Source organism: Phyllostomus hastatus, unplaced genomic scaffold, assembly GCF_019186645.2.
Source record: "Phyllostomus hastatus isolate PE091 unplaced genomic scaffold, TTU_PhHast_1.1 phas_contig_495, whole genome shotgun sequence".
Taxonomy (NCBI): domain Eukaryota; kingdom Metazoa; phylum Chordata; class Mammalia; order Chiroptera; family Phyllostomidae; genus Phyllostomus; species Phyllostomus hastatus.
Genome location: NW_025333895.1, coordinates 3,643,938 through 3,669,300, shown reverse-complemented (window position 1 = coordinate 3,669,300; position 25,363 = coordinate 3,643,938). Strand labels below are relative to the sequence as shown.

At 56.9% G+C, this 25,363-nt stretch overlaps 1 protein-coding gene across 5 annotated transcripts in view; it reads right to left on the bottom strand.

Moving 5' to 3' along the window:
- Positions 1-25,363, bottom strand: part of RALGPS1 (Ral GEF with PH domain and SH3 binding motif 1) — a 229,697-nt gene that overhangs the window by 38,507 nt on the left and 165,827 nt on the right. For all 5 annotated transcript variants that reach the window (XM_045846480.1, XM_045846479.1, XM_045846483.1 and 2 more), the window contains exons 9-11: positions 8,158-8,295; positions 5,909-6,002; positions 891-958 (exon numbers count right to left, since the gene is read on the bottom strand). In XM_045846480.1, the coding sequence (XP_045702436.1) occupies positions 891-958; positions 5,909-6,002; positions 8,158-8,295 (300 nt within the window). The remainder of the gene's footprint in view (positions 1-890; positions 959-5,908; positions 6,003-8,157; positions 8,296-25,363) is intronic.

Below are 25,363 nucleotides of genomic sequence, written 5' to 3'. Positions count from 1 at the left end.
AGGCAAGGAAACCGAGGCCCAGAGGGGCGGAGTTGCCATCCAACGCTGCGGTGGCCCGGAACCCAGACTGGTGTGGCCCAGGCTCACACCGGGAGGCGGAGCACAGCTGGCCCCGGACCCCAGCCTGGCCCCTCCCTGGGCGGCAGCCGAGCCCAGCCCCGGTCAGGAAGCTGGTCGGAAGACAGATGAGAAGAAACCGTCACAGCGATAGCGACGAAGCACTTTCACCACATGCCCACAGGGGCAGCGCGCTTTACAGGCGCGAACCTGCCCGGGCATCACAGCAACCCTGCGAGGTGATTGCTAGCATTACCTCCGTTGTGCGGTTGAGGCCAGCAAAGACCAGACAAGTAAGATGACAAAGCTAGGAAACAGCACAGCTCATCAGGCTGACTTCAAAGCCGGGTCCTTAATCACTAGGGGATGCTGTGTGTGTGTGTGTGTCCCAAATATGTGAACGGAACTGGTGCTCCAGGGAGCTGAGCCATCTGTGGCACCAAACGCCCCAGCACCCTGTGCGCCCCTCCAGGGCACGTCAGCTCCAGGGCCCTGGGCCTGATGGTAAGGGCTCAGGTGACCCGGAGGAGATCCTGGGGTTTCTGTACTTACCCTGTGTGTGCCCCCAACCTGGGGTTCTGATCTCGCCTCTCTTGGGGCATTTAGGTCCCAGGCTCCTCCGGGGAGCCCCAGCCCAGGGGTGTCCCCCAGGAGTTCCGTGGGAGCAGGAGCCCAGGCACGTTGGTGTGGGAGGGCCGTGAGCAGGGACAGCTGAGCCCGCCAACCTGCAAACTGGACTGCGCCCTTTGGCCCCACAGGCAGGACTGACGCCGGCAGCCGCATGTGGGCCACTAGCGGGCGCGCCCCCACTCGGTTCCGTGTGGCTACAATACCTGCGAGGTCTTCCTTGGAAGAGACGAGTCTTGGAGAGCTGCTTCCTGGCTCGATTCTGAGCGACAGTCTGAAAACAAGGATGGTCACAAGGTCAGATGGGCTCTGCTGCCTTGGGACGGGGACCTGAGCGTGACCGCGCTGGTAACCGGCAGACCGGATTGCCGTAAGGACGGTTACGGTCGTGAAACCCAGGAATACTGCGAGGTCTGCTCCAGATCACAGCCACTTCCCTCCCAGTCCCCAGGGGACTTCCGTGACCAAGAAACAATGGGTAAGGATGACAGGGCGAACAGAGGAATCACGGCCCATTGCCGGCTGGGCGCCAACGTGTTCATTGTGAAGTCGACCCCGAGAACTAGGCAGGCACGTTGCCCGTCTCATAAACGGGGGAGCGGAGGGGCAGTGAGCGAAGGAGCTCTCCCAGTTCCTAGGCAGCGAGAGGCCGGGCATCAAACCCCAGAGCGTCTGAACCCGAACTGGCTTTGTTTTGTTTGGCTGTTTTGGTTTTTAGCCTCACCTGAGGACATGCGTAATGATTTTGGAGCGAGGGGAAGGGAGGGCTAGAGAGGGGGAGAGAAACATCGATGAGAGAGGAAACATCAACTGGTCGCCTCTCACCGGCCCCTGACTCAGGGCCGAACCCGCAGCCTGGGCGTGTGCCCTGGCTGGGAACTGAAGCTGCGACCTTTCGGTTCACGGGACATTGCTCCAACCAGGCCACACCGGCCAGGTGGGGCTTTTAATCATCACACACTCCCTCTCAGTTGTCCCCAGAGATGCAGGTGGCAACAGGCGCATTATGAGGATTGGCACCTCAGGATTATTATTATTTTCAAAAGGCATTAACTAAGCCCTGACTGGTGTGGCTCAGTGGGTTGGGTGTCGTGCTGCAAACCAACAGGTCGCCAGTTCAATTCCCAGTCAGGGCACATGCCTGGGTTGTGGGCTGGGTCCCCCCGATTGTGGGTGTGCGAGAGGCAACTGATAGAGGTTTCTCTCTCACGTCAGTATTTCTCTCCCTCTCTTTCTCCCTCCCTCCCCCTTTGTCTATAAATAGACAAGTAACTAAATACATAAATAAAAATCTTTAAAAAAAACATTAATGAAGAACTTCTGGGTGGAAACGACAGAGCGAAGCCAGATGCTAGACGCTCCCTCTCCCAGCGAAAGCGACAAACAAGCACGAAAGCCTGGGCGTGAACAAACTCACCACGTGCTCCTCAGCAAGGGGAGGGGCCTGAACCGAAGCCGTGAGCTGCAGGAACGTGCAGCAGCCAAGAGAAGAGAGGGGGACGGTGAGGTCCGACCAGCAGCGGTAACGCTGCACAACTCCTGCCCTGCCCACTGGGCCGTCTCTGTGGGGCTGACGGGCCCCTACCCTTCACTCTTCAAGCGGCCCCTGGCCGGAGAGACGGCGGGGCGGACGGAGAGCCTGGTGGACACTCTGAGGAAATGACGCCTCCGTCGGGGAGAATTACACACTCGAGGCGCCCCTTCCTGGGATGGGGTACGGCCTCCCACAGGGTGGAGGGAACCCTGATAGGGGTCTTTAGACAGAGCCCCCCCCCCCCCCGCCTGAAACAGGCTGCTGGCTCCCGTCCTCGTGGAGTCCAAGCCCCGCGCTCCCCCGGGTGCCCCGGACCTCACCGCCCAGCAGCAGGAGGACCAACCCATCTCACACACGCGGGGGCAGGCTCTGACGCCCCTCCCTCTGTCGTGGCTGAGGGAGGAGTACCCAGATGAGCCTCTCACGTGGGAGGGGGATGAAAAGGAAGGGCAGGGCCACCCAGCAAGCCCCCTTCCCGCAGGAAAGGGGGCGAGAAGGCACAGCCCAGGGCAGCCCCAGGGGCACAGGGAAGTCCCCGTGCACGCCCCGAGCGGCGGACCGACGCAGCACGCAGGCCGTGGGCTGGAGAGGAACCGGCCCGAGAATGGACAGCGGAGGGGCGAGGTGGAAGGGGGCTGCATCCCCCAGGGGAACGGACCGAGGGCTGGGTGAACGCAGGCCCAGGCAGAAGCAGGCACGCGGTGCCCGGTCACGAAGACGGAGAGCAGGCAGAAGCTCACGGGTGCGGAGGGCAGAGGGCGTCCACCACGTGGATCCCTCGAACCCCTGGGAGAGGAAAACCCAAGAAACGGCGCAGAAGGAGCCGGAGGCACGCACCAAAAGGACCCCTCTGACGTGAAGGAGCACGCCCCGCGCTCCAGGGAAACGTGATACAGACCCCCGCTGCAGGCGTGCCCCCGGCTGGGCTCTCGACCTTCAAGGACATCTCCACCCACCAGGGAGACAGCGCGGGACCCGTCACAAGAGCTAAAGACGGGACGGAGTTGGGCTTCTCTCCAGCATTGCATGGGGCCGCGCGGCAACAGAGCAGGGTCTGCACGTCCCAGGGCGGGGGGGCTTGGCCCCGCAAGCCGGGGGCTGGCGTGTTCCTGAGAGAGATCGGAGCGTGTGCGCGGCTCGTGAGCACCTGGAGGCGTCGCCCAGGTGAGGGGCCGCTGTAAAATGAAGACTCCGGGGATGGAGGAGCTGCGTGCGGGGAAACAGCAGGTGGAAAGAACGGAATCTGCTTAAAAACGCTGAACAGCGGGAGTCGGAATTCCTGAACGTGATGTGCATGCTTTAAACTTGGACTAGGCAGGGAGAACAATGTAACGAACGAAAACCTGGAAGGTGGTGGAGGGGGGTGTCAGGAGGGGGAGAGCGCCCGCGTTCTCGTCCCGCGGGCCCCAGTTCGCAGTGGGAATCGAGTTCAGACACACCTGAAGGGCTCGACCCTGTTCATGTCTTCCTGGCCTCTTGCTTAATCTTAGAAGGCTCTTTCAGGAACTAATACCTTCTGGGGTGGGGAAATATTTATCTGAAGGGCAGCAATTTCTCATGCTGTATTTCCATCCCTTTTTTTTTCCTGGTTAAATTAAAATAAAATGAAAGTCCATACTGTTCATTAAAAACAGCAAGCGTAGCGTGATTCGACTTGCACAGACTCTAGCCTCACATCCGTCCGTCCGCCGCCCGCTCTGTGTGCACGCATGTACCTTCTGCGCACGGAACACTGCCCCGAATGTGTTCGCCTGCCGCTGGTGGGAACTTGGGTAATTGTTCTCAAGTTTTAAAAACAAACGCAGAATACAGGCTGAGAAGAACAAAGCACTGGGTGCCCCCCCGCCCCCCCACCCCCGGCAGGGCAGGGCACCTCCAAAGCAGAGGGGGCGGGGTGTGGGGAACGCAGCCCTCGAGGTATCAGCCGAGCGGCTGTGTCCTTGCGGGGTGGGTAGCAAGTCTCTCGCTGGGCGGTGGGGTGTGGGTTCCCGGAGCAGAGCCGCAGGCCCCGACCTCTCTGCCGCTCAGAGCCAGGGAAGGGACCCGCTGCCTGGGAAGGGACTCCCTGGATGGCCCGGGCTGGGGGGGACGCCGAGAACGCAGGCTTCCTCCCCGGGTCCGTCCATGTGGACGACGACAAAGGGCCCTTGTGGAGTCCAGGCCGACTGCTGTCCGGCAAGAAGCGCTGGGGGTGCTCACGGGCCTTCAGGGGGACGGGGCGGTGACTCACCGCCTGCGGCCTGTCCAAGGATTATCTCATGGGCAGAAGTATTTACGTTTTTCTCCTTAAGGGACATTAGTGTTAATGAAAAACTACTGTCTCTTTAATAGTGCTACCGGCACGGGAATGGAAAATATTACCCCAGAATCTAAGTGGGAATAATTTCACACTCCGGGGTCCACTTTTAAGCACAGCAAGTGCTTTGTAAGTAAAATGAGCTCAATTTGTGGCAAACATGATTTTAATGATATTCTCTGGCTTTCATCTATTGTTGTTACTGTTACGTAATAGGTCAAAATTTCATATTGGATTTTAACAAAGTATCACACAAAAGCAACCACCGATATTATGTCTCGTTCCCAAAGTCATCGCCAATCGGCAGAGCCACCTGTGGGGCTCGGAAGAACCACGGTTTTCAGGCCCCACCCCGACGTCCGGGGAGTCCGCAGTCCTCCCGGCTGCCCGCTCCGCAGCCAGGGCTGAGGGCCGCTGGCGTGGGGCTGGCGGAGGCGGGGCGGTGCGCACAGCCGTTCCCAAGGCCCGGTGAGTCGCGGGTAACCCGAGGGTGTCTCTAGTGACCGCGGTCCCCTACGGTTCTCAGTGACCGAGGTGAGGAGCAAGCGGGTGATCCAACAACGCTCAGACCCCGCGCCGGACGACGTGAAAGCAAACACCGCGGCTAACAGGAGACAGAGGAGCTACAGTGTACGTACCAGAGGCGATGGGTAAGATGGGATTTAGAAGAACACACGTAAAGGTGACATTCGGGGGGCAAAGGATCAGTTACAAGACGGCCGAGACTTGCCTCGATGTGTCAGGTTGTATGAAAACGCTCTGGGGCTCACGGCTGACCTCAGGCTCGAAACGAGCCAAGAAGCTGTCCCGTCAACACGGCAGGGTGGACAGGAAACACCCTCCGCCTCCCTCTCAACAGGCAGAAACGCCGCCAGAGTTCCCAGGGGCCACAGATGAGACGGACCGAAGGCCAGGACCGAAGGCCAGAGCAGGGGGAGTGGGAGATGCGGCCAGAGGGCCCAGGGCTCCGCAGGGAACTCGCTCTGCCCCGTGAGGGCTGCGTGGGACGGACACGGGGCCGCAGCCAGCGCCGGCCAGCGCGGGTCCTGCGGAAGGCTGGGGCCACGGGGAGCCGCCCCGTCTATGAAACAGACTGTTGGAGAACTCTGTTTGCCGGCCCGGAGATACGGCCAGAAGGCTGTCCTTCCACCCAGCACTGGCAATCACCCGTGACAGCCGGCGCCTGCACCTTGCGCAGCCTGGAACCCAAACCCTCATCACCCACACAATCTGGGAGCGCCAGGCTGCGAAGTTCACCAAACACCCTCCTCAGGGCCTGGGGGCCTGGGGGCCTGGGGCGGACGGCACCACTGCGGGCCCGGTGGCGTCAGAGGTCGAGTTCTGCGCGCATGCGTTCTGTGTGTGCTGGGCTGGGAGGGAGGGTGGGCACTCACTTGTAGTTGTCGTCTTCCACAAACTTCTGGAGCTCTTCGATGTAGCGCACGGACTTCAGGTACTTCTGCACGTGGGGCAGGGTGGTCAGGTGATCTGCCGGAGGTGGACAAAACCCAGAGGCTTCAGTCTCTCCCCTCCCCAGGCCCCAGGTGAGAAATGCAGGAATTGCCGACTCTGGCACCAGACGTCGGGCACTGGGCACAGAGGGGCCGTCGGGCCTGGGCTCTGCCTTCGCAGAGCTCCCCCAGATGGCTGGGCCACAGACACCACACCCCGAGGCCACCATGGTTCTTTGGTCAGGGAAAGGTCAGGGACCTTGGGGAAAGGTGGCCTCCAGAACAGGCCACAACCGGGTGTCTGTGTCCTAAAACAGGTTTCCGCTGGGGTCATCTGGCAGGCCTCCCAGGCTTGCCCACTCATCCAGCCTGGCCCCACCCAGATCCTGGCGCAGCTGGAGCACCAGGCCCAGGGGCTGCAGCTGCTGCATCCTGGGAAGGCAGGGACGGGCCCAGATGCTCAAGCACCTGCTCCGTGCCAGGCTCTGTACCGAGAAACTCCTAGGAGTCACTTGCTTCAGCCCTCACAGCCGCCTCATTTGGGGTACACATATGTCCGTTTCACAGAGGAAGAAGTCATGGCAACTTGCAAAACTTATGTCACTGAGAGAGAAGTGGCAGAGCTGGGTTTTGATCCTGGGTCACCTTCCACCCCGCACTGCCTCTGTTTTCCGGGGTGGCTGATGCCAGCTGCTCTCCGCAGACCTTCAGGGTCACTGCACTTCTGGGGGCGCCTAAAGTCCTCTAGGACCCTCTCTGCCGTTCCCCGCGGGCTGGGGCAGGACACAGGACGAGCTGGAGGACAGGTGGAGGCGGTGGGGCGGGCTGTGAAGAACAGCAGAGAGGAGGGGAGAAGGGCCCTCACTCTCCGGGGTGCATCCAGGTCACGTGAGGAGCACCTGATGGCTCTGCCCCTGAACTTTGAGATTCTGAACATGTCATTTTTTAGGGTCATCCAACCTGCAGCCTGTGGGCCGCACACAGCTCAGGGTGGCTATGAATGTGGCCCAACAGAAAATTGTAAATTTACTTAAAACATTATGAGATTTTTTTGTGTGCGATTGCATGTTGCAGTGCATTTAATATGTAGCCCAAGACAACTCTTCTTCTTCCAGTGTGGCGCAGAGACGCCAGAACACTGGGAGCTCCCATGAGTGTCAGCGTTCTCGTCTGTGCTGTGGGGACGACACCGCCTCCCAAAGCTGACGACGGGGCGGGGGCGGGTGACAGTGGGAAAGCGAGCGTTTGCTGAGCTCTGACGAAACGCCCGGGCCCGCACAGGTATGTCCACACGTGTACAGATGAGAACACCTCAGACTTAGAAAGTGACTTTTCAAGAGTCAGGGCTGAGATTTGAACTCTAGTCTGTCTGACCCCACAGCTGCGTCTGAAATTGCTCTGCTGGCCGGCAGGACACTGAGCGTCGATGTGACTGTCAGTGGAAAGGGCCTCGGGGGGCGAGGGCTGCACAGGGGGCACAGCCCCGCCCCTGCTCCTCTGGTCAGAGAACAGCTGGATGGCCCTCCCAGTGCTCTGACTGCCCAGCTCCCTGGCCCTCCCCCAACAACCGTCTCCTCCACCTGTTATTTCAGACCGCCCCCTTCACGGTCCCACCTGGGGTCTGGCCGTGGTGGGCAGAGCCTGGCTAAGTTGTCTGCCACACCATTTCCCTCTTTCCCGGCAACCCACAGCCGGGCTGCCTTTCCCAGCCTCCCTCCGCAGAGGTACTGAGTGCCACACGCAGGTCTGGCCCACAAAGCCTAGTCTCACGTGATGCTCTCTATCCCTGCATCGTCCTGTCACGTTCAGGGAGGACTCAGGAGGGTCCCGGGGACACGGCAGGGCCACACGGTGGAGCAGCCAGGGCCCCTGAGTCCGCCTGCAGGAGAGCTGCCCAGGAGCTGCCCACACAGCTCACGAATATTCTGGCTTGAGAGCCGGACAGACCAGGACTCTGCCACTCACTAGACATGTGATCGTGCAGACATGTGACCACCTGTTTACACCTCAGTTTCCTCACCTGCAGTACAAAGATGGGGACCTCTGGTCTGCACAGTTTGTGAAGATCAACCGTGTATGTAAAAAATCGAGCATGCATTTGATGCTCAAAATAGAGCTTTCTCATGGACAAGGGGCGGGACCCAGATGTCAGGGGCGCAGTGTTTCTCAGTGCCGGCAACCCGGGTACTCACCGTAGCTGCAGGAGACTTGTAAGTCGGCAATGATTCGGAGAATGTTGTTCATCTGATTGGACCTTTGCTCGTTTTCCATGATGCTGCCTGAGGCAGGATACGCAGAGTCGATGTAGATTAAGTCCAGAAGATAGATCCCTGAAAGCAAAGAAGGTACTGAGTGATGGGGGGTGCTCACCACGAACCAGACAGGACAGCACCAAACAGAGCTGCCCTGCTGGGCGCTGCCAAGGGCGACACACGGGAGACTGAGACACCCTTGGACTTCAGCTCCAGTCCCGACTGACTTTTCACACAGATGGTCCGGCGATAAATCGAACCTCTGTGTGACAACCAAAATGAACGCCGGCAAGATTTCAGCACCTGTGGTCCATGCGCTCTTCAGCAACGAGGATTCTCTTCCTTGTAGCCCATGTGGAAAATAACGGGACGTAAAGGAGATGGATGAAGACTCATGTTTCTCACCCACTGATGAAGTTTAAGAGGTCTAAGGTATCACGTCCAGAAGAACCCATTTGGGTGAATTCAGTTCTTATTTACTCACCTAGCTGTACATCTGCGTGTCTATCTGTACTGGCGCACACATACACCCCCCCCCAATCATAAATTAACTAGGAGACAGAAGAAGAAATTTTAAAAAGCAACAGTCCTTGTGTACAAAGCTAAGGCTAAACAGAGGGTTCCCCTGAGGGTGCTTAGTAGGAAAGTAACAGTGATGTAAAAGTGCAGCCAGGACAGGCCAGTGTGGACCCTCGGCACAGCCCCCTGACATCAGCCAGGGGGACGCTGGAACGCGCCGCCTGGCCAGCGGCGGGCAGGAGGGTGGCGAAGCGGCGTGACGCGCTCACGGCCCTCAGCTCCCTAGCCTGCCCCAGGAGCGCAGCCCAGACCCTCTGGGGACATGCGGCCTCCGCGAGCACTGCCCTACGGCCGTGACGTGGGCGGGGCTGACCGGGAGTGGCGATGCAAGGCAGAACTCGGGGCAGAAAACAGTGGCCACGGGGTGATTGGACCTGATCAAGTCACAGCTGACTGAGAAGATCTAATGACTGAGCACTTCGGGACCCAGAGCAACGCTGCATCAACATGCACAAAGCAGAAGTCTGTCAGAAATAACAAGTGAATTCAACAACAACATAACCGCCCAGGGGCCTTGGGCGTGTCTCTTCTAGAATTTGTGTGTGTGTGTGTACAAAATACACACACACAGATATATGGGTATATTTGTTCATATATGAATATAGTATTTGAGTAACAAAATCAACAAGCTTGGTATTACATAAATGAAAGTGTGGTTCTCTTCTAACAGCCATGGAATGCTCACAAAATTGATTATCTGCTAGACTGTAAAGAAAAGTTTAATAAGTTTCAAAAAGTAAATTAGCCATATTCTTTGGCCTTGTAGTACATGCAGGATTTAACAATAAATACTTAAAAAGTCTAACCATTTGAAAAACACGCACATGCACACATACACACACCCACAAGAAGCTCTCAGATCAAATAGAAACAAAAAACCTAAAATAAAAATCTACTTCAAGACAACGACAGTGAGAACACATGTTAACAGTTCACGGCATCGGACTAAAGCAGTAATCAGAGGAAAACCTATAGCCTTAGAAGTTTCCCGTTAACCTACTGACCGTTACTGCAGTGTAACTAAGCAGGCGGTCAGACGCCGGGGGTTCTGCACGGGTAAGCGAGCACCGTGCCGACTCGCACACCCACTGCGTGAACGACCCTCACAACACCCCACTTTCCGGAGGAGGAACAGGAAGCGCAGCGGGATGTGCAAGTGGCCCCGGGCCACACAGCTGGTCACTGCGACGGGGCCCAACTCGAGCAGCTGCCCCTGAGGACTCCGCTGCCAGCACGGTCGGCGGCGGCTGCTGCTGGGTGCCCCAAGCCATTCCTCTGCTTCTGAAAGAGCTGCGCATTGTTACGGCAAACATTCAACCACAGAAACATGTGCCAACATTTCTCACAGGAACCATCCCCACCTCCACTCTTTCAGTGGCATCACGTGTCCGAAGTTTCAGTCATTAGAAGTAACTTCCCCTGCCCAGCAGCTCCAGGTTTGGTAGGTTCGGGTCCACAATTTACTCTTCCTCTGGACCTTGTTCTTTCTCTCTCCCCTTAAAATGGTGGTAACTCAGCTACCTCCCCAGGGATTCGGCGGTGGTGACCCTGAAAATCCCGCCCCCTGCTTCGACTTTGTGCTGAGCTGGAGGTGACGGGATGAGGGACGGGGCGGCTTCGCTCCAGGTGAGAGCCTGGTGCAGACTCGACTCGAACCCAGCTGCCTCTGTGTGGCTGAGTGCCGCTCGGCCCAGCAGCAGACACGCCGCGGAGCAGGACGGAGCAGGACGAGGGAGGGAGAGACAGACGCTTCCTGGGGATTCACCACCAGCTGGGAGCTCGCCCTCCTTCCTCACCCCTGCGATCCTCCCACCGACCCAGGAGGATGAAAGAGGACACAGCAGCTCAGAGGAGGGAAGAAACCCGCCGCAGGCCTCACGGTGGGCGTGCGGGCTTGGACCAGGTCTGTTTGGCTCCAGCGCCCAAGCTCCCACCCTTTCATTGGCCATCGGAACACACCGGGAATCACCTTTTCTCAGGTAACAGCCCAGCAGGGAAGCCGTGCCCTGTTCCATCCTGTGAGGATGGGCGCTGGCCCCTCTGCTTCCTCACAGGTCCCGGGCTCTGCAAACAGAGGCCAGGAGGAGCTTGCCTTTGAAGGCACCGGCACACCATTTCCATCACCCCACCCCCACTTGCACCCTGGGAGCACGGGGAGCTCACTACTTCGTAAGAGCAAATGCCACTGTTCGAGCATTTATCACCCACCTCCACGAAATGCGCAGACCCCGGCACCTGCCTGTTCCCCAGAACCAGAGAGGGCGGGCCAAGGCCGTGACATGCTGAGGACTGGGGGGACTTTGCAAAGGAGGCCTCCTGGCCCGGGACCCGGAGCGAACTCGATCCGCAGCAATGCCTGGACAGAACCGCCAATAAAGTCCCTCACTCCCATAATAAAACCGCCAAAAGCAGCAAATCTTCCACAGTTAATACTGCACAAATCCAGGGAGATCTTTTCGGTATTATTAGCCTGTAACTGGAAATATTTAAAAGCCTGCACCGTAATGAAGTCATAAAAACAGCCACCTCCCACGTGTGCTGTGCCGGCACTGTGCTAAGCCCCGTGCGCGGTCCGCACGACCACTCCTGGAAGTACGTGCTCATCTGGGTCTCCGCGCCCTTAGTGCCTGGTCCCGGCAGCATCAAAGGCCCTGCAAGCACAAAGTGTGTCTTGCTCCACGAGCTCAGTCCCCAGCGGCCAGAACACAGCGCTCGGGAGCCCCTCGGTAAACATTAGCTGAAAGAAGGAAAGCGTGAATGAAGCCATATTTTCCTGAGTACACGCAGTAACCCAACGAAGGACATCATTCCCCTCATTTTGTGGCCGAGGAAAGAGACACAGAGTCAGGTGGTGAGGATCATGAGCCTGAGCACCACGTGCCCGGTCCTAAGCTAGGAGCGTTGCCCAGAGTGTCGACTCCTGACACACCAGCGTTGTCAGGGGGTGTTCTCCCTCTTTCACAGAGGGGGGCACTGAAGCTGCGAGAGTCACTTCACTTTTCTAAGGCCGCACAGCTGGGATGTGATGGAGGCGGGATTCGAACACAGGTCTGTCCGGGCTGCCGTGATGTCTCTTTTTTTTTTTTTTTTTTACCCCAGCCAGTCCTCTGGTGCCTGGCGGCTGGTGAGGCGAGCTGAACCCACAGGTTTCCAGGCTACGGCGCCCCTGCCTGCTTTCTCCTTTGGCGTCAACACCCTCCAAGGAGGCTCGCGGCTGTGCCGTGGCCACCTCCCCCTCCTACGTCTTCCACTTCCTCCCACTGCCTCCCCGGCACCCATTACCGTGTGTCTGTCCAGGCTCCATCGTCGGTGCGCCCACCCAGGCCTGGGGGCCCTGCCAGTTCTGCTACGTGACAGGCAGCTGTGGTGTGAGCGGGAGAGTGTGGGGCTCCGAACCGGGAGGCTTGGGGCCCTGGTGCTGCCACGCTGGGTGGCCTCGGGCAGGCCTTTCACCCCCCAGGGCCTCAGTTTCCTTGACTGTGATGGGGAGTGATGGCAGTGGTTGTGAGGAGTCTGCTGGCCCAGGGCCTGTACCACTGAGATGCCCAGGAAGCCGAGCTAACCTCGAGCCTGGCTCCGTGGCGAGGCCCCACGGGAGGGACGCACCGGCGGGGTTTGCCATAACCGTGGGTGGCGCCCAGATGCAGACCATGTGGTGGCCGCCCACCTCCGGCAGGCCAGTGCTGGGAGCTTCCATCTGGGCTGGGACAGCACAGCTGGGGCGTCTCAGCTCCCTTCCTACTTTACAGAGTTACCGCAGCCAGTGAAACTGTGTCACTGGCTTCGTTGAGCTGCAGAGTGACTGGACCAGCCACTGGCCCTGGCTGCCATGGGCCTGAGTGGCACCAGGGACTGGGGCTAGACTGGGAGGGACGGACACTTTGGAGGAAACAACCATAACTGTAACCACCACGCTCTGCGACAGGAAAGGCTGGCCTGCCTGTCTCATGGAATTTAGGTACTCCCATTTTCCCATTTCACAGATTCGTAAACCAGAGCTTGGAGCAGTAAGGTGACTTGTCCAAGGTCACACAGCTTGCAAATGGGGCAGTCAGGATTTGAACTCAGGTCTGCCTGACTCCAAAGATTTGGGACAGAGAGCAACACTGTATGCTGGGGCTGGAAGTCATTGGCTGGCACAGGGACGGGGGTCCCAGCCACAGAGATGGGGGCTTGAGGACCCCTGCTGTGCCCTGCTTTCTCGCCCCCGCCCCCCAGTGACGCTGCTGGCAGCCTGTGGCTTGCCCACCTGCAGACTGGACCTCCTCTAAGACGGACAGCTACCTGGACACGCCTGTGCTCTGCTCCCGCCTGCCATGCCCCACACGGGGCCTGGTGTCATTGCTGTGGCTGCAACATACGTGCCAACCCGCCTGCCGTGGTGCGGCCGATGGCAGTGAGCGGCCCTCGGCGTGCTCTGCTGTAGATGCCCTCCGCAGCTGGGCTGGTCCCAACCCCAGGGGCATGTGGCCAAACCCTCTTCCCGACAGTGGATCCAGGCCCCCCACCAGGGTCTGTCCACAAGATGCCCCGACCCCGAGGAGGGAGCGCCAGGCTGACAAAGGAGGCGCTCTCCTGAACAGACGCCTTCTCTCAGGCTGAGGGGCGCCGGGCTCCGTGGAGCAGAGCCCACTGGACGCTGGGTGCTCTGGGCCTGCCGGAGCCAGAGCCCGGGGCTGGCACTGCGCTTCACCACAAGCCCAGAAACTCACTGCCCTCTTGTTCCTCCCACCGCCGCCCGTCCCACTGCCATCCCGACTCTGGTTTGGGCTCTTCTCACACAGCTATCTATTTAACAAGGGAAATTCTGCTGTGCTGAGGGAAAAATCCCTCCACGGCGTAACAACATGCCACATTTCCATCTTACGCTTTCCATTCTCTTGAGCTATCCTCTGGAGGGGGAGATAAAAGACTTTGTTCCGTGCTGTCCTGCTCTGCCTTGGAAAAAGCGCTTTCGGACTGCAGAGGCGGGGAGTGCTGGCACCAGGACCGCACTGTGTGGTTGGATCGCGTCAGCCGTCCCGGTGAATTCCAAATGAAATAACAGAGCAGCAGCTCATTAGGTTTTTAAGAGAGCACAAAGCAATTCCGTCCACTGCAGGGGGAGGTCTCAGCGGGCTGCTCGAGCTCCCTGTCAAGATGCAGGAGACTGTGAGGATTAATTAGTGCTCGCTAATTGATATTAATCATGCACAACACGAACTGCAGAAAAAAACCCCTTATGTAAAGACTGTTCCTCATGTGAAATGTGCTGCAAGCCAGCCGACACCAAGACACATGTTTCCCCTGTCTGCGGGAAGGGGGCAGGCCCGGGCAGTCACATGGCAGGTGGTCAGAGACCATGTTTCCCCACAAGCACATGGCCTTGCTTAGTTCATGGTGTGGAGTCTCATGAATCACAAAAGCACTCGGGCAAAGTCCTGCAGCCTGCCCAGAATCTGGGGTCTCCTCCTGGCTCCCCGAGGTGACATGAGGACACGACCACAGGTCTCCACATGCCGTGGGGATCACCTGGTCATCTACAGGTGCAATGGCGTCGCCTACTGTTTGCAAATGTTCTCCCAGGGAGCCATGGGACCCTGCAGCACATGCATGCTGGTGTTCTGACCAGCAACGAGGGAGGCCATGAGCAGACGGCACTGATCTGGTCCTCAGTGTTCGGCTTGTTTCGCACTGAATGCTGTACTAGGTAAACTACACGTGCTGCCTCATTTAACCCTTCAGCGACTCTATTGGCAGCGAGAAGAAACCGGCACTTCCGTTCCCTTAACACCCACTCCCAATTCTTCTGGAAATAGCCCTCACTTGTCCCGTGGGGGAAATCGTTCCTCCCACACCCACGATGCATGTGGTTTTGGTAGGTCTGAAGTCATTCTACTTCCTCCCCTGACCCAGAGGTAAAAGCACTCCAGATGATTCAGAAATGAAAGAAGAAATTAAAATAACAAACTATACAGATATAAGGTGCAGTCAAAGCCACGTCACTGCTCAGAGAAAAACCCACAGCCTCAGGTGCTGATATCAATCATTGAAAAGGGCAAAAAGAAATGAGTTAGTGTTCATTATAGAGAACTAGAAATAAACCAAAAAAGCCAAACAAAGTAAAAGGAAACAAATGAACTATAAAAACAGAAACAATGAAGTGATAAATAAAACTGAAAGTTGGTTCTTTCAGTTTGAAAAGCCAGTGAAGCAGACAATTCCTTTGGCCAGTGTGATGAGGCAGAAAGAAACACGCACAGATGTACAGTGTCCGGGAGGAGGGACGGATTCCGCCCCCAGAGACGGAGGGGTGTGGGAGCGGTGGTGGTGTGTGTGCTGTTCATGTCAACACACTGGAAAACCAGCTGAAACGGGGCTTCCTAGGGAAGTCCGTCTTCCCCAAATTGTCTCGAGAAGAAGGAAAAAAACTTCATTACTGATAAAGAGGAAAATATTAACAACATTGAGAAAGATACTATTATTAAAAAGTATAATATCTAAATGGTCTTATGGAACTCAGTGTTTTAAAATAATATTAGAAAGTAGCATGTAAAAGGTTAATAAAGCAGACAGGTTTACTATAGGAGTGCAGCGATACTTCCAACAATCTTGGGAGAGATGCTGAAAAGTGACTGGTAAGTTTAATATCCATTCCTGATGAAGCACTGAGCTGGTAACAGACTTCCTCAATGTGATAAGGATGCATGTCAGGAAAGTTAAAACAGTGTTCTCAACAGGAAATCCCATTACCAGGGAGCAATCAAGAACACCCCCACCACTCTGCCGTCATTTAACACTGCTCTGGATGCACCAGGCAATGAGATGAGACAAGAAAAATATGTTATAAATATTAGAGATGCACATAATATTATTATTATTTTCAAGTGATAGAATGTTATCATATTCATTACACAACTAAATAGCCTAAAATAGTCAACTGAAAAACTATCAGTACTAAATAACAGAGTTAAGTTCAAAATAAATATATAGAAATCAATAGTATTCTCATATCAACCAATTATCAACCAGAAAGTGGGAAATAAAAAAGGAGGTCATGTACAATAAAAACAAAACTATAAAACTCCTGTGAGTAAACTTAAAAAGAAATGTGTAAGACCTACATGAACGAAACTTACTTCCTAGAAAACTTATGTAACTTTTACTGAAATTAAATAAGCACATATTCTGAGCTTAATTCTTCTTTGAAGAATCTACTTTGATGAAACAAAAGCACAATTCTTACAAATATAAACCATTTCTCTATAACTCTGCATTTTAATGGTCATAATGAGAATGTAACACTTTGATAATTAAGATAAAAAGCCATAAAACGAAAATATCTCAAGGGCAGACAAGAGAGAAGATGTAGACAGACGAGGGAAACATGGCGTTATTGCTGGGGGGGGCCTCCGCACGGCGAGGGTGCCGATGACCGCCTAGTGAACACGCGACTTTCACGCGGCTCCAAACTGATGCCAATCTGATTCTCCTGGGATGGAAAGAGAACATTTCCGAAAAATGACCACGGGTGCTTGTCCCAAATAATGTATAAAATTCATAGAATTTCAAAACTGATTTCTGGGCTCACCTAGAAAGGTAAATACATGAAACAGAACGTTCTGAACAGAAGAAAGGAGGAAGGGCTTGTGACAACGCGCCACGAGGCGGAAGGGGCGGAGCAGGGCGTCCTGGCGGCCGAACTGGACGGACACACCCGCGAGCGCACCCAGCGCACCGAGTGAGAAGCGCAGCCATGGAAACCGAGCGGAAGACAGAGGGGCACTTAAATCAGCAGGAAGAGGACGCGTCCTCCAGTTCAGTGGTCTTGGGCAAAGAGTTGTCCATGTAGGAAGATACAGGGCCTGGCACAAATGACACCCCCTTTGTATTAGGAAATCTTTTATCACACAATCGTAGGCCTATAATTCTGTACCATAACAATACCACACTCAAGCCATTTTACACTCATGAAATTTTAGGGGAAGCGTTCAAATTAAAGCCACCAATGATCACACCCGTATCATTACCCTGCCGACCACACTGAAGCAGGCGTCACTCCTGCCGGACCCTGCATGAAGCTGGGTGTTCGCGTTATTCCTTGAAACAGTAAAGTCCAGGCGCCTCCAGGACTGAAGTCTCAATGGCAAGACGAGCACTTGAATAAAACAGCAGAAAACATTTTGATAACCATGCGGCACACAAAGGCTTAAGCAGGACACGAAACTCGAGCCACGGAAGACCAGCACGCTCACTTCTGCGAGACCTCAGAAAACGCCGTCCGCCAAGTTGAAAGACAAATGTCAAAATGGGAAAAATACCTCCAATTTAAAGACAGTCTGTAGTTCTAATACATAAAGACCTCCTGCAATGAAAGTAAATAATGTCACAGACGGTGATCAGTAAAGACGTCACAGATGCCCAAGCCTCACTAATAATCAGCACATACACATGAACACAAGGTTTGTTTGTTTTTTTTTTTGCCATTTACTCTGGCAAAGGTCAACAGGATGGTCGACGGCACTTGGTGCCGCTGCGAGAGCGCAGAAGCGGCGGCCCCGCCGCAGGCCGCCTGGAGCGCACAGTGACGGAGGTGCGGGGACAGAGCGGGCGCTGCCTACCGACAACCGCGCACGCGCGTTTCCAGGGCCCGGCAACTCCCCTTCCAGAAACGTGTTCTACAGCAACACCCCTACAAACTGGCAAAGCAAGAACGGGACGCACCACCGTTTGTAACGTATAACTAACTGGGAAGCATGGTCTGGATGAGTGACTTTTTATGCGCGCAGGGGGATATGATGCGGCTATTAAAAGGCTGAAATACATTTCTAAGAACCGACAATAAGAGACATTCATGATGTGTTGTTTTTAGGGAAAACAAATCAGGTATGGTTTTATATGCATGGCCGGGGGAGAGAGAAAGAGAGTGAAAGAAATATGTTGTCCAGTCTGTTAATGGTAATCATCTTGAGGGCAGAGAATTTTAGGGTTATTTTCTGCTTTATACAATATTATGTTAATTCAGCCTTTGGCTACAAATATGTAGTACTACTCTTAGAAATAAAAAAGAGCCATATCTTCCTTCCCTGCCTCCTTCCCTTTCCCTCCTTCTCACGACTGAGGAAGCAAATACTCTTGGGCAGGGAAAAGGGGGGCAGTGTTTTATGCCAGCGGTTTTTCCGAACATTCCCAGCTCCTGCTGAAGGCCTGGTCTTTAGGGTCCGGTTTAAAGGCCATGGGCTTTCCCAGCCACCCCGCAGTCTGCAGGCCCAGGCTGTCATGGACACTCTGTCGCTCCTGACTCCTGCCCCCGTCCTTGGTCTCCACGTCCCATCCACCCCGCGCCCTGTGCTCTTTCTGAGACCTGGCCAGACCGTGCCACTCCCCAACTTAAAACTGCTCGATGGCTCTCCATCCCAGTGGGCAAGGGCTCCCGGCCTTCTGGCTTCTGCCCACGCCGGCACCTCTGGACTCTTTCTTGCCCCGCTCTCGTACAAGCTCCTCCAGCCGTCTGGGCCCCTTGCGGCTTCCTGCGCGACCCTCTGCTTCATGGCTCCGAGCTCGGCAGAGGTGTTTCCTCCCCTTGCCCCCTCCGACCTCCTCCTCCTCCAGCGGTTAGCTGGTGCCTCCTGGGCGCTTAGGGCAGGTGCCCTTCCTCGGTGACAGCGTCTATCACACGCTCCTCGAGGGCCAGGGCTGTGTCTCATCCATCTCTGCGTTCTCGAGGGCCTAGCGCTGAGCCCAGCACACAGGAGGGGCCCGGAGAACAGACGTTTGGGGGATGACGGGCCAGATGTGCGTCTTTGCTTGCACACACACACACACACACACACACACACGACTCTTCCGTCTGGCCTCTGAAACCCCACTGCGCGGTGGAAGGGAGTACCTGGGGCTGCCAGGCACCTCACCCCTCCGCCCCTGATAGGGTCAGGCCTGCGTGCCGCTGTCTCCAAGCTAAATATCCACATTTCTCTGAGTGCTGTAAAGGGCTTCCAGAGCCGCTGACGTCACCAAAGGGAAATGCAAGACGATTCCCCCAGTGAAAGCTTCGGAAACCTGCCTCGCATTGGGTAGAGCCGAGGCTGCCCACGTGCCAAGGAAAACACTCCGCGCCGGCCCTTCCAGCCCTGGCTCACAGATCCGCTACTGTGCGCAGACGGGCTCCCTGGGCGTCCGAGGCCACCCGGATCCCCGCCAGGGAGTGAGCTCACGGCCGGCCGCTGCCATCACCGGAGTATTTTCCACTTCCACCACGGCGCTCACGTGTCTGTGACCACACTTCATCTCGTCTTGGAGTGTAGCAAAAAATCAGGGAGGCAGAGGCAGAACTGTCGGAGTTGCTCCTTACTCAATGGAAACTGGGTAACAAAACACGACATTCTAAACCTCAGTCGCCAAGCCCTGCATTCTCTGGAAAACAAGCAACGGATTCTCGGAGGGTTAGCTAGATCCAAAATGATGTTTACTTTTTAAAAGAAAACTCTTTTTCGATTTTGCTGAAGTGACACAGTGAAAGGCTCCTCTGGGGCCCCTTTGGAGGAAGAAGCCATCTGACTCCTAGTTTAGGTGCAGCCTCGGCCAGGTGTTTCTGACCCTCCCAGCCTTGCCCCGCAGAGACAGCGGGACGCAAGCCCCTGCAGGACCACCCAGCAGCCCGCTTTCGGGCCCAGGGGCTCCTCCTGCTGCACAGTGGGGGCCATACCGGTGGGCTCTGCCCTCCTCCCGGACACGCTGCATACAGGGGGCATTCGGCCCAGCCAGATCCAGCCGGCCCAGGCCCAGCCTGCCCTTTCCTGGCCCTACTCCATGGTCTGGGGTGGAGGGCTGACAGGGGCTACTCCCCCCAAGCCTGTGAGCCAATTTCACGGGGTAGGAGACCACTCAGCCCCAGCAGCAGGGGGGACGCCTGCGGGTCTGGGACCGTGCCTGTGGGCGGGATGGAGGAGGGAAAGGAGAGCCAGGGCACTGGCGGGGGTGGCGCTTCAGGCTGGAAGGCCCACTCACACCTACTCCTGTGCTACCCTCCCCTGCCCACTAGACTCAACTCCCCTGAGAAATGATTCAACAAACTTGACCTCCAGACTCTGGCTGGTTCTCCAGCACCAACTTTACTCTGCCCTGGCTCCTCCCCTTCTTCCCAGCTCACTGCCATCCCAGCAGGCTTTGGGGCCAACACTACCCTCACTAGGACACTCCTGGTTATATCACCGTGGGAAGCTTTTCAGGGAGGAGAGAGGGCAGAGTGGCAGGGAAACATCTCTCCTGACCAATCAGAAGTGGCGAGGAGCACGAAGGAAGGGGGCAGGTCACTGTGGGGAGAGGGGAGGTGCAAGGACACGGGGGATGTGCTTAGGGACCAGCCAGCCCACTCGGGGATGCCCACTGTCACTGTGAAAAGACCTCAGTGCTACAAGTGTTCACTGAGTGCTTCCCAAGTCCTAGACACAGGGCTACGGGGGAGGACCTGACCCCTGGAGGTGTCCCAACTAGCCAAGGTGTTCAGGAGAGGCAGTAATTACACAAACAATGAAGGGCATGCAACTGCTAAAAATAATACTCTAGTACACGCTGACTTTGGAGAATTATCCTCAGGTGCCAAGGAGAGACCTCAGAGGACCCGTGGCGTGTGAGACAGAAATGGGCTGGTCACATCTTCAGCGCTCACGGGGTTCATTAGTCTGCCCTCCCCACCTTAGCCACTCAACCCCAGAGGTGTTCAGTAACCCGTCCGAGGTCGCCCAGCACATACCTGGGAGAGGCAGGATCTGAGCTCAGGTCATGTGGCTTTAGGGACTGCACTCTTACCCACCGTGTTACATGCAATATTTACAGCTCGGCATATACAGAAGAGAAATAACATCCAAACTGGAGACATCGGTGTTCAATCCCTGGTACTGCAGCTTATTTGTTCAGTGTGACCCTGGGTGAGGCCTTCGACTGCTTTCTCCAGTTGGAGACAGGGGCAGGACCTGAACCTTGCTCACCAGGCCAAGGGAAAGACAAAGGCAGACACCACACAGGCAAAGGACTAGCACAGCATGTGGCTAACGCAGGCACTCCACGAAGTTACTTGAGACAAAAACCTTTAAGAAAGGATGGGGGTGCTCATCTATTTCTGGAAACCTTCCAGAAGAGACTAGATAGCTCCTCATACAGCCTCCCCTGACTTATCACTAAAAATTTTTAAAAGATGTTATTTATTTATTTTGAGAGAGAGGGGAAGGGAGGGAGAAAGAGAGGGAGAGACAGTGTCGATGTGTAAGACATACATCGACCAGGGACCTGGCCTGCAACACAGGCATGTGCCCTGACTGGGAATCGAACTGGCAACCTTTCCGTGTGCAGTCCGGCACTCAATCCACTGAGACACACCAACCAGGGCTTATCACTAAAATTTTTGTGATTAGGAAAAAGATGTAACATATCTTATCAGCTGAGACTGACAGACAGCCGTATTGCTTCAATCCAGGAAGAAATGGAAATTACTATATGCAGAAGGAGACGACAGAAGTTGAGCAAATCTGGACCTTGTCTTTTGAAATGGAGACAACTGGTCCCTCCCGGACCCTGTCCCCAGACCTAGGGACGCTCCCACCAGCTCTTTCCCCCTCCTTGGCCTCACGTCCACCTGCAGGCCGCCGCCGCTGCCACACCAGAACTGGAGTGTATCCAAAGGGAAACCCAAATGCTCTGCCCACTGGTAAACACCAAAGATGGTAGATTTGACCTCGTTCAAGAAAACGTGCAGACGAGAGGAAACCCAACGAGAGCACGTGGGAAGGCACTGCCAGATAACGGGGTCTGGCCTGCACGCAGAAGGGGCTGGGACGTGAGGACACATCTCCCCAGTCCGCCCCAGAGTCTGGAGGAAAGTTTCAAGGCACTCTGACCGGTACAAGAAGACGGGGCCGTGATGAGAGAACTGAAACTGCAAGAAGGGGCAGAAAGAGATGCGTAACGTAAGAGAATGCAAGGAAAGTAAAAGAACAGCAGGAGAATGAAAAAGATTAACATCAGAGGCAGCCACAGGTGGAATGGGTACCTCGGAAACTCATGTCAATGATGAGAGGGCCAACCTGGCGGGGGGGGGGGGTCCCCTGAGGGTGGGGAAGGGCGAGAGGAGGACGCACACAAGGGGGTGCAGGGGCCTGGCTGCGGACAGCGTGCCGACCCAGGGAAGGGCTGACCGAGGACTCCGCGCCAGGCCCCAGGAAAGGGGTGCGTTCTCAGACAGATCCTGGGTAAACATTCGAAGTAAAAAGGAAATCCTGCAAAGACCCGGGCAAAAACCAAAAAGCAAAGCATCCCGCAAGACTCAGAAGTGACCACGCCCCTCCAGGTGAGCTGCAGGGGCCACTCTGTCCTCAGCGACAAGGACAGCGTGACGGCCACTGCTCGCCCGCCCGCCCAACAGCTTTCCTGCGAGGGAAGGGCCTTCCCGGAGGCAGGGAGCACTGTTTGCTCACGAATGTTAGCGGGCATCTGGTCGTTTGTCAACTGCTCTGATTTTTTTTTTAAGAAGAAAAATATTGTCCCCTAGTAATTATGGGGCTTAAGTCTAAAAACCCAAAGAGACTTGACATATGATTTTGAGTGCAGTAAAATCCAGTCAATGCACATTTTTTCCATGTAAGTTTATGGGGTTGTTTCCCCATCGCCGACCAAGGGCCGCGGAGGACGCCAGCTTCTGGACGCGCCACGAACGGATGGATGACACGCGCTCTGGCCACACGCCCCCGTCGGCACCCTGTGCCGCTGGAACCGCAGACGCTGCCCTGACGGTGGGGCCGGAGAGCAAGCCCTCCGGGGCTCTCAGGGCTGCACGGGGCCTGGGTGATGCCGGCGAGCTCCCAGGGTGAACCCCTCCCTGCGGGGCCCCGGGGAAAGGCCACCGGGTGACCGGCTGTGACAGCACAGCACAGCCATTTCTGTCACGTCCAGTGTGGGTGGTGGGTGCTTCCTGCCAGCTGCCTGACCACTGGGTACCCAGAAAGCAGGAGCCCGTGCTTGGCCGTGGAGCGGCTGCCCCGAGGGCAGCCGGCAACAGTGTGGGTGGGCTGGGTGGGCAGGGGCGAGGGGGGCTGGGGACCCCAGTAAGAGGGTCCCTTTGGAATTTGAAAAAGCCCATCCCAGCTGAAGTGGAAGTCTGCCTTGGGGAGCTGGTGGAGGGGGAATAATGTGTAAACGTCCTACTTCCCAGGCTGCCGCGGGCACTGCTCCGGGGAGAGGCCTGCGCCTCTCCCTCGTCAGGGTTTCCTGACTGTGATCTGGCCTGAACCTCACCCTCACACCAAGACCTCCCTGCGCAGGGACGGAGCGGGGAGGCAGGGGCTCAAATGAGGCTCCGGCATGGGTGGTGGGGGAGCGGGAGCCTTGGGCCAGCCCATGCTGGTGATTGAGACTGTGGTCGTTGAGCTCCTACTACGTGCCAGGCTCTGGGCTAAGAGCCCCACCCACACAACCCCCTCAAGTCCTCACTGTACAGAAGAGGAAAGTGAGCCTCAGAGAGGCATGGTGTTCGTCGAAGAGCACCCAGCAAGCGCGTGGCCAAGCCCTGACTGCGCCCCAGTCTCACTGTGGAGTCGGGGCTCCGGCCCACAGTGTGCCCCGCCTTGCCCCTCCTCGCCCGGTCCTGCGGGACGGTGCACGAGTGTGCGAAGCCTGAGGAGGGGGCTGGGACGGGGCACCACCATCTGTGGGGTGACCCTCACAGCCAGACCACGTGCTCTGGGCCTCAGACCCGCATTCTCAGCTCATCCGCCAACAGGGCCTCAATGAAAGCGCCGTTACCCTATCATCCGGGTGGGGAAACCGAGACTCAGGGAAGCGCGGTGATTCCCCAAAGGTCTCCTGGCCAGCAGTGTGAGAAGCCCAGACTCGAATCCAGGTCTGGCTGGCCCCAACCCATGCTTTTCAACCTCCCGGCCGTGGCTGGGTGGGCCGTGGGGATCGCCTTCCAGGCGTGAACCTCTCTGTTTCATGCCACCAGCTGCGTCCTGGGGCCCCTGCCCTTTGAGACCCCCAGGCCAGGCGTGGAGGGCCGAGTCGTACACCCTGCCCTCCGAGCGGGCAGATGTCCTGTGCGGACTGGAAACACCTGTGGGCCAGAGCGCCAGAGCGGGACCCGGCTCCAAGTGGATTACCGAGAGCTCAGCCGGAGGCTGGTCTAAGCCCCACCGCATCTCGCTCCAGCTGGCCCGGCCACACTCCCGGGCTGAGGCCTTCAAAGCCAAGTGCTTCCTTCAGGAGAGGTGTCCGCTCCGGTGTCGGCCCTGCCCCGGCCATGAACCCTGGGACGCAGCCCCCTGCGACTTCTCAGCTTTAACAGTAAGACACCAATGTCCACCAGTGTGGATGGGCTGGGCTTGGGGGCATGAGGACCGCCGCCCTCTGGCGCAGCCGCTGGGCCAAGTCCTCCGGAGGCCGGCCTGGGAGGTGGGTGCCCTTGGTGCCACTGGGGCGGGGGCTCCAGAGCAAAGTGGTCTGTGGGGAGGGCCAGCGCCGCCACTGACCTGCTCCCAGTGGCCTCTGATCAGTTCCTCGGCCCCTCTGACCCCCATTTTGGCACGGATGCAATAAAGCGGAGGGCCCGGGGCTCCAGCCGACATCGGAGGCGGCACCAGGAGGGGTCCAGGGCTCGTCCCAGATGGCCCCTCCTCGAGTTGCCCTTGAGGCTGACCCGCCAGGTGCCAGGAGGAGAGGGCGAGGCTGGCCTCCGAGTCTCCTCCAGACTCTCTCCAGCTGCGCGCCCTGCCCTGCCTACCCCGAGACCTCTGCCTCGGTAATTACGGGCCGCCTGGAAAGAAGGGGTTGTTTCTGATGGGGACTGTTTCATCTCCAGCTCAAATTATACATCGCGCACTAATGTTCCGACTCTGGTGTCTTTGAGAATTCAAACGAGACATAAACACACTCCCAGGAGCACAGAGCCCGCATTCATTGCGGGGACCACCTTGAACAAATAAGAGGTGCCACCAAACCTATTTATAGTTCAAACATCTTTCCACTGTCTTTCCTTTAAGGCCCATTGAGGCAGTTCCCACACAAACAGGGAAGACCGTCCGGCCCCGACAGCCGCTCACTCATTCATTCCCTCGGGCCTGGTGTCTGGGAGGAGAGCGGTGAAGTCCCACGTGGGGACGCAGGGAGAGCGTAGGGGCCCCGCGTGGAGAGGTGCGGGGCACGGGGACGTGTGAATTAATGAACAAGAGCTCTCGTGTGAAACCCATTACATCATGAAATGTAAAACAAGACCACAGGGCCGACGCTGACAGCCAGCAGGGCTGTGGTGGGCGGGGAGGGCCCAGACGCTGCTGGCGGCGGGGTGAGGCGGCGCGGCCTCGAAGGGGAGGCTCCGGGATTCCAGAGTCAGAAAGCGGCTGGGGGTCCCGCCCCGGGAGCTTCTCCCGAGCGCAGGATGTGGGAGGAAGGGAAAGCGGCAGGCGCGCCGGGGGAAACCGACGGCGGTTCGGAACGCAAACTGAAACCTCCGAATGTCCGACAGCAGGGGGACAGCTAATGGGAGTAAACACACGGGATTATCGGGTGCCGAGCCGGAGGGGTCTGAGGTGCTGAAGACGTTCAC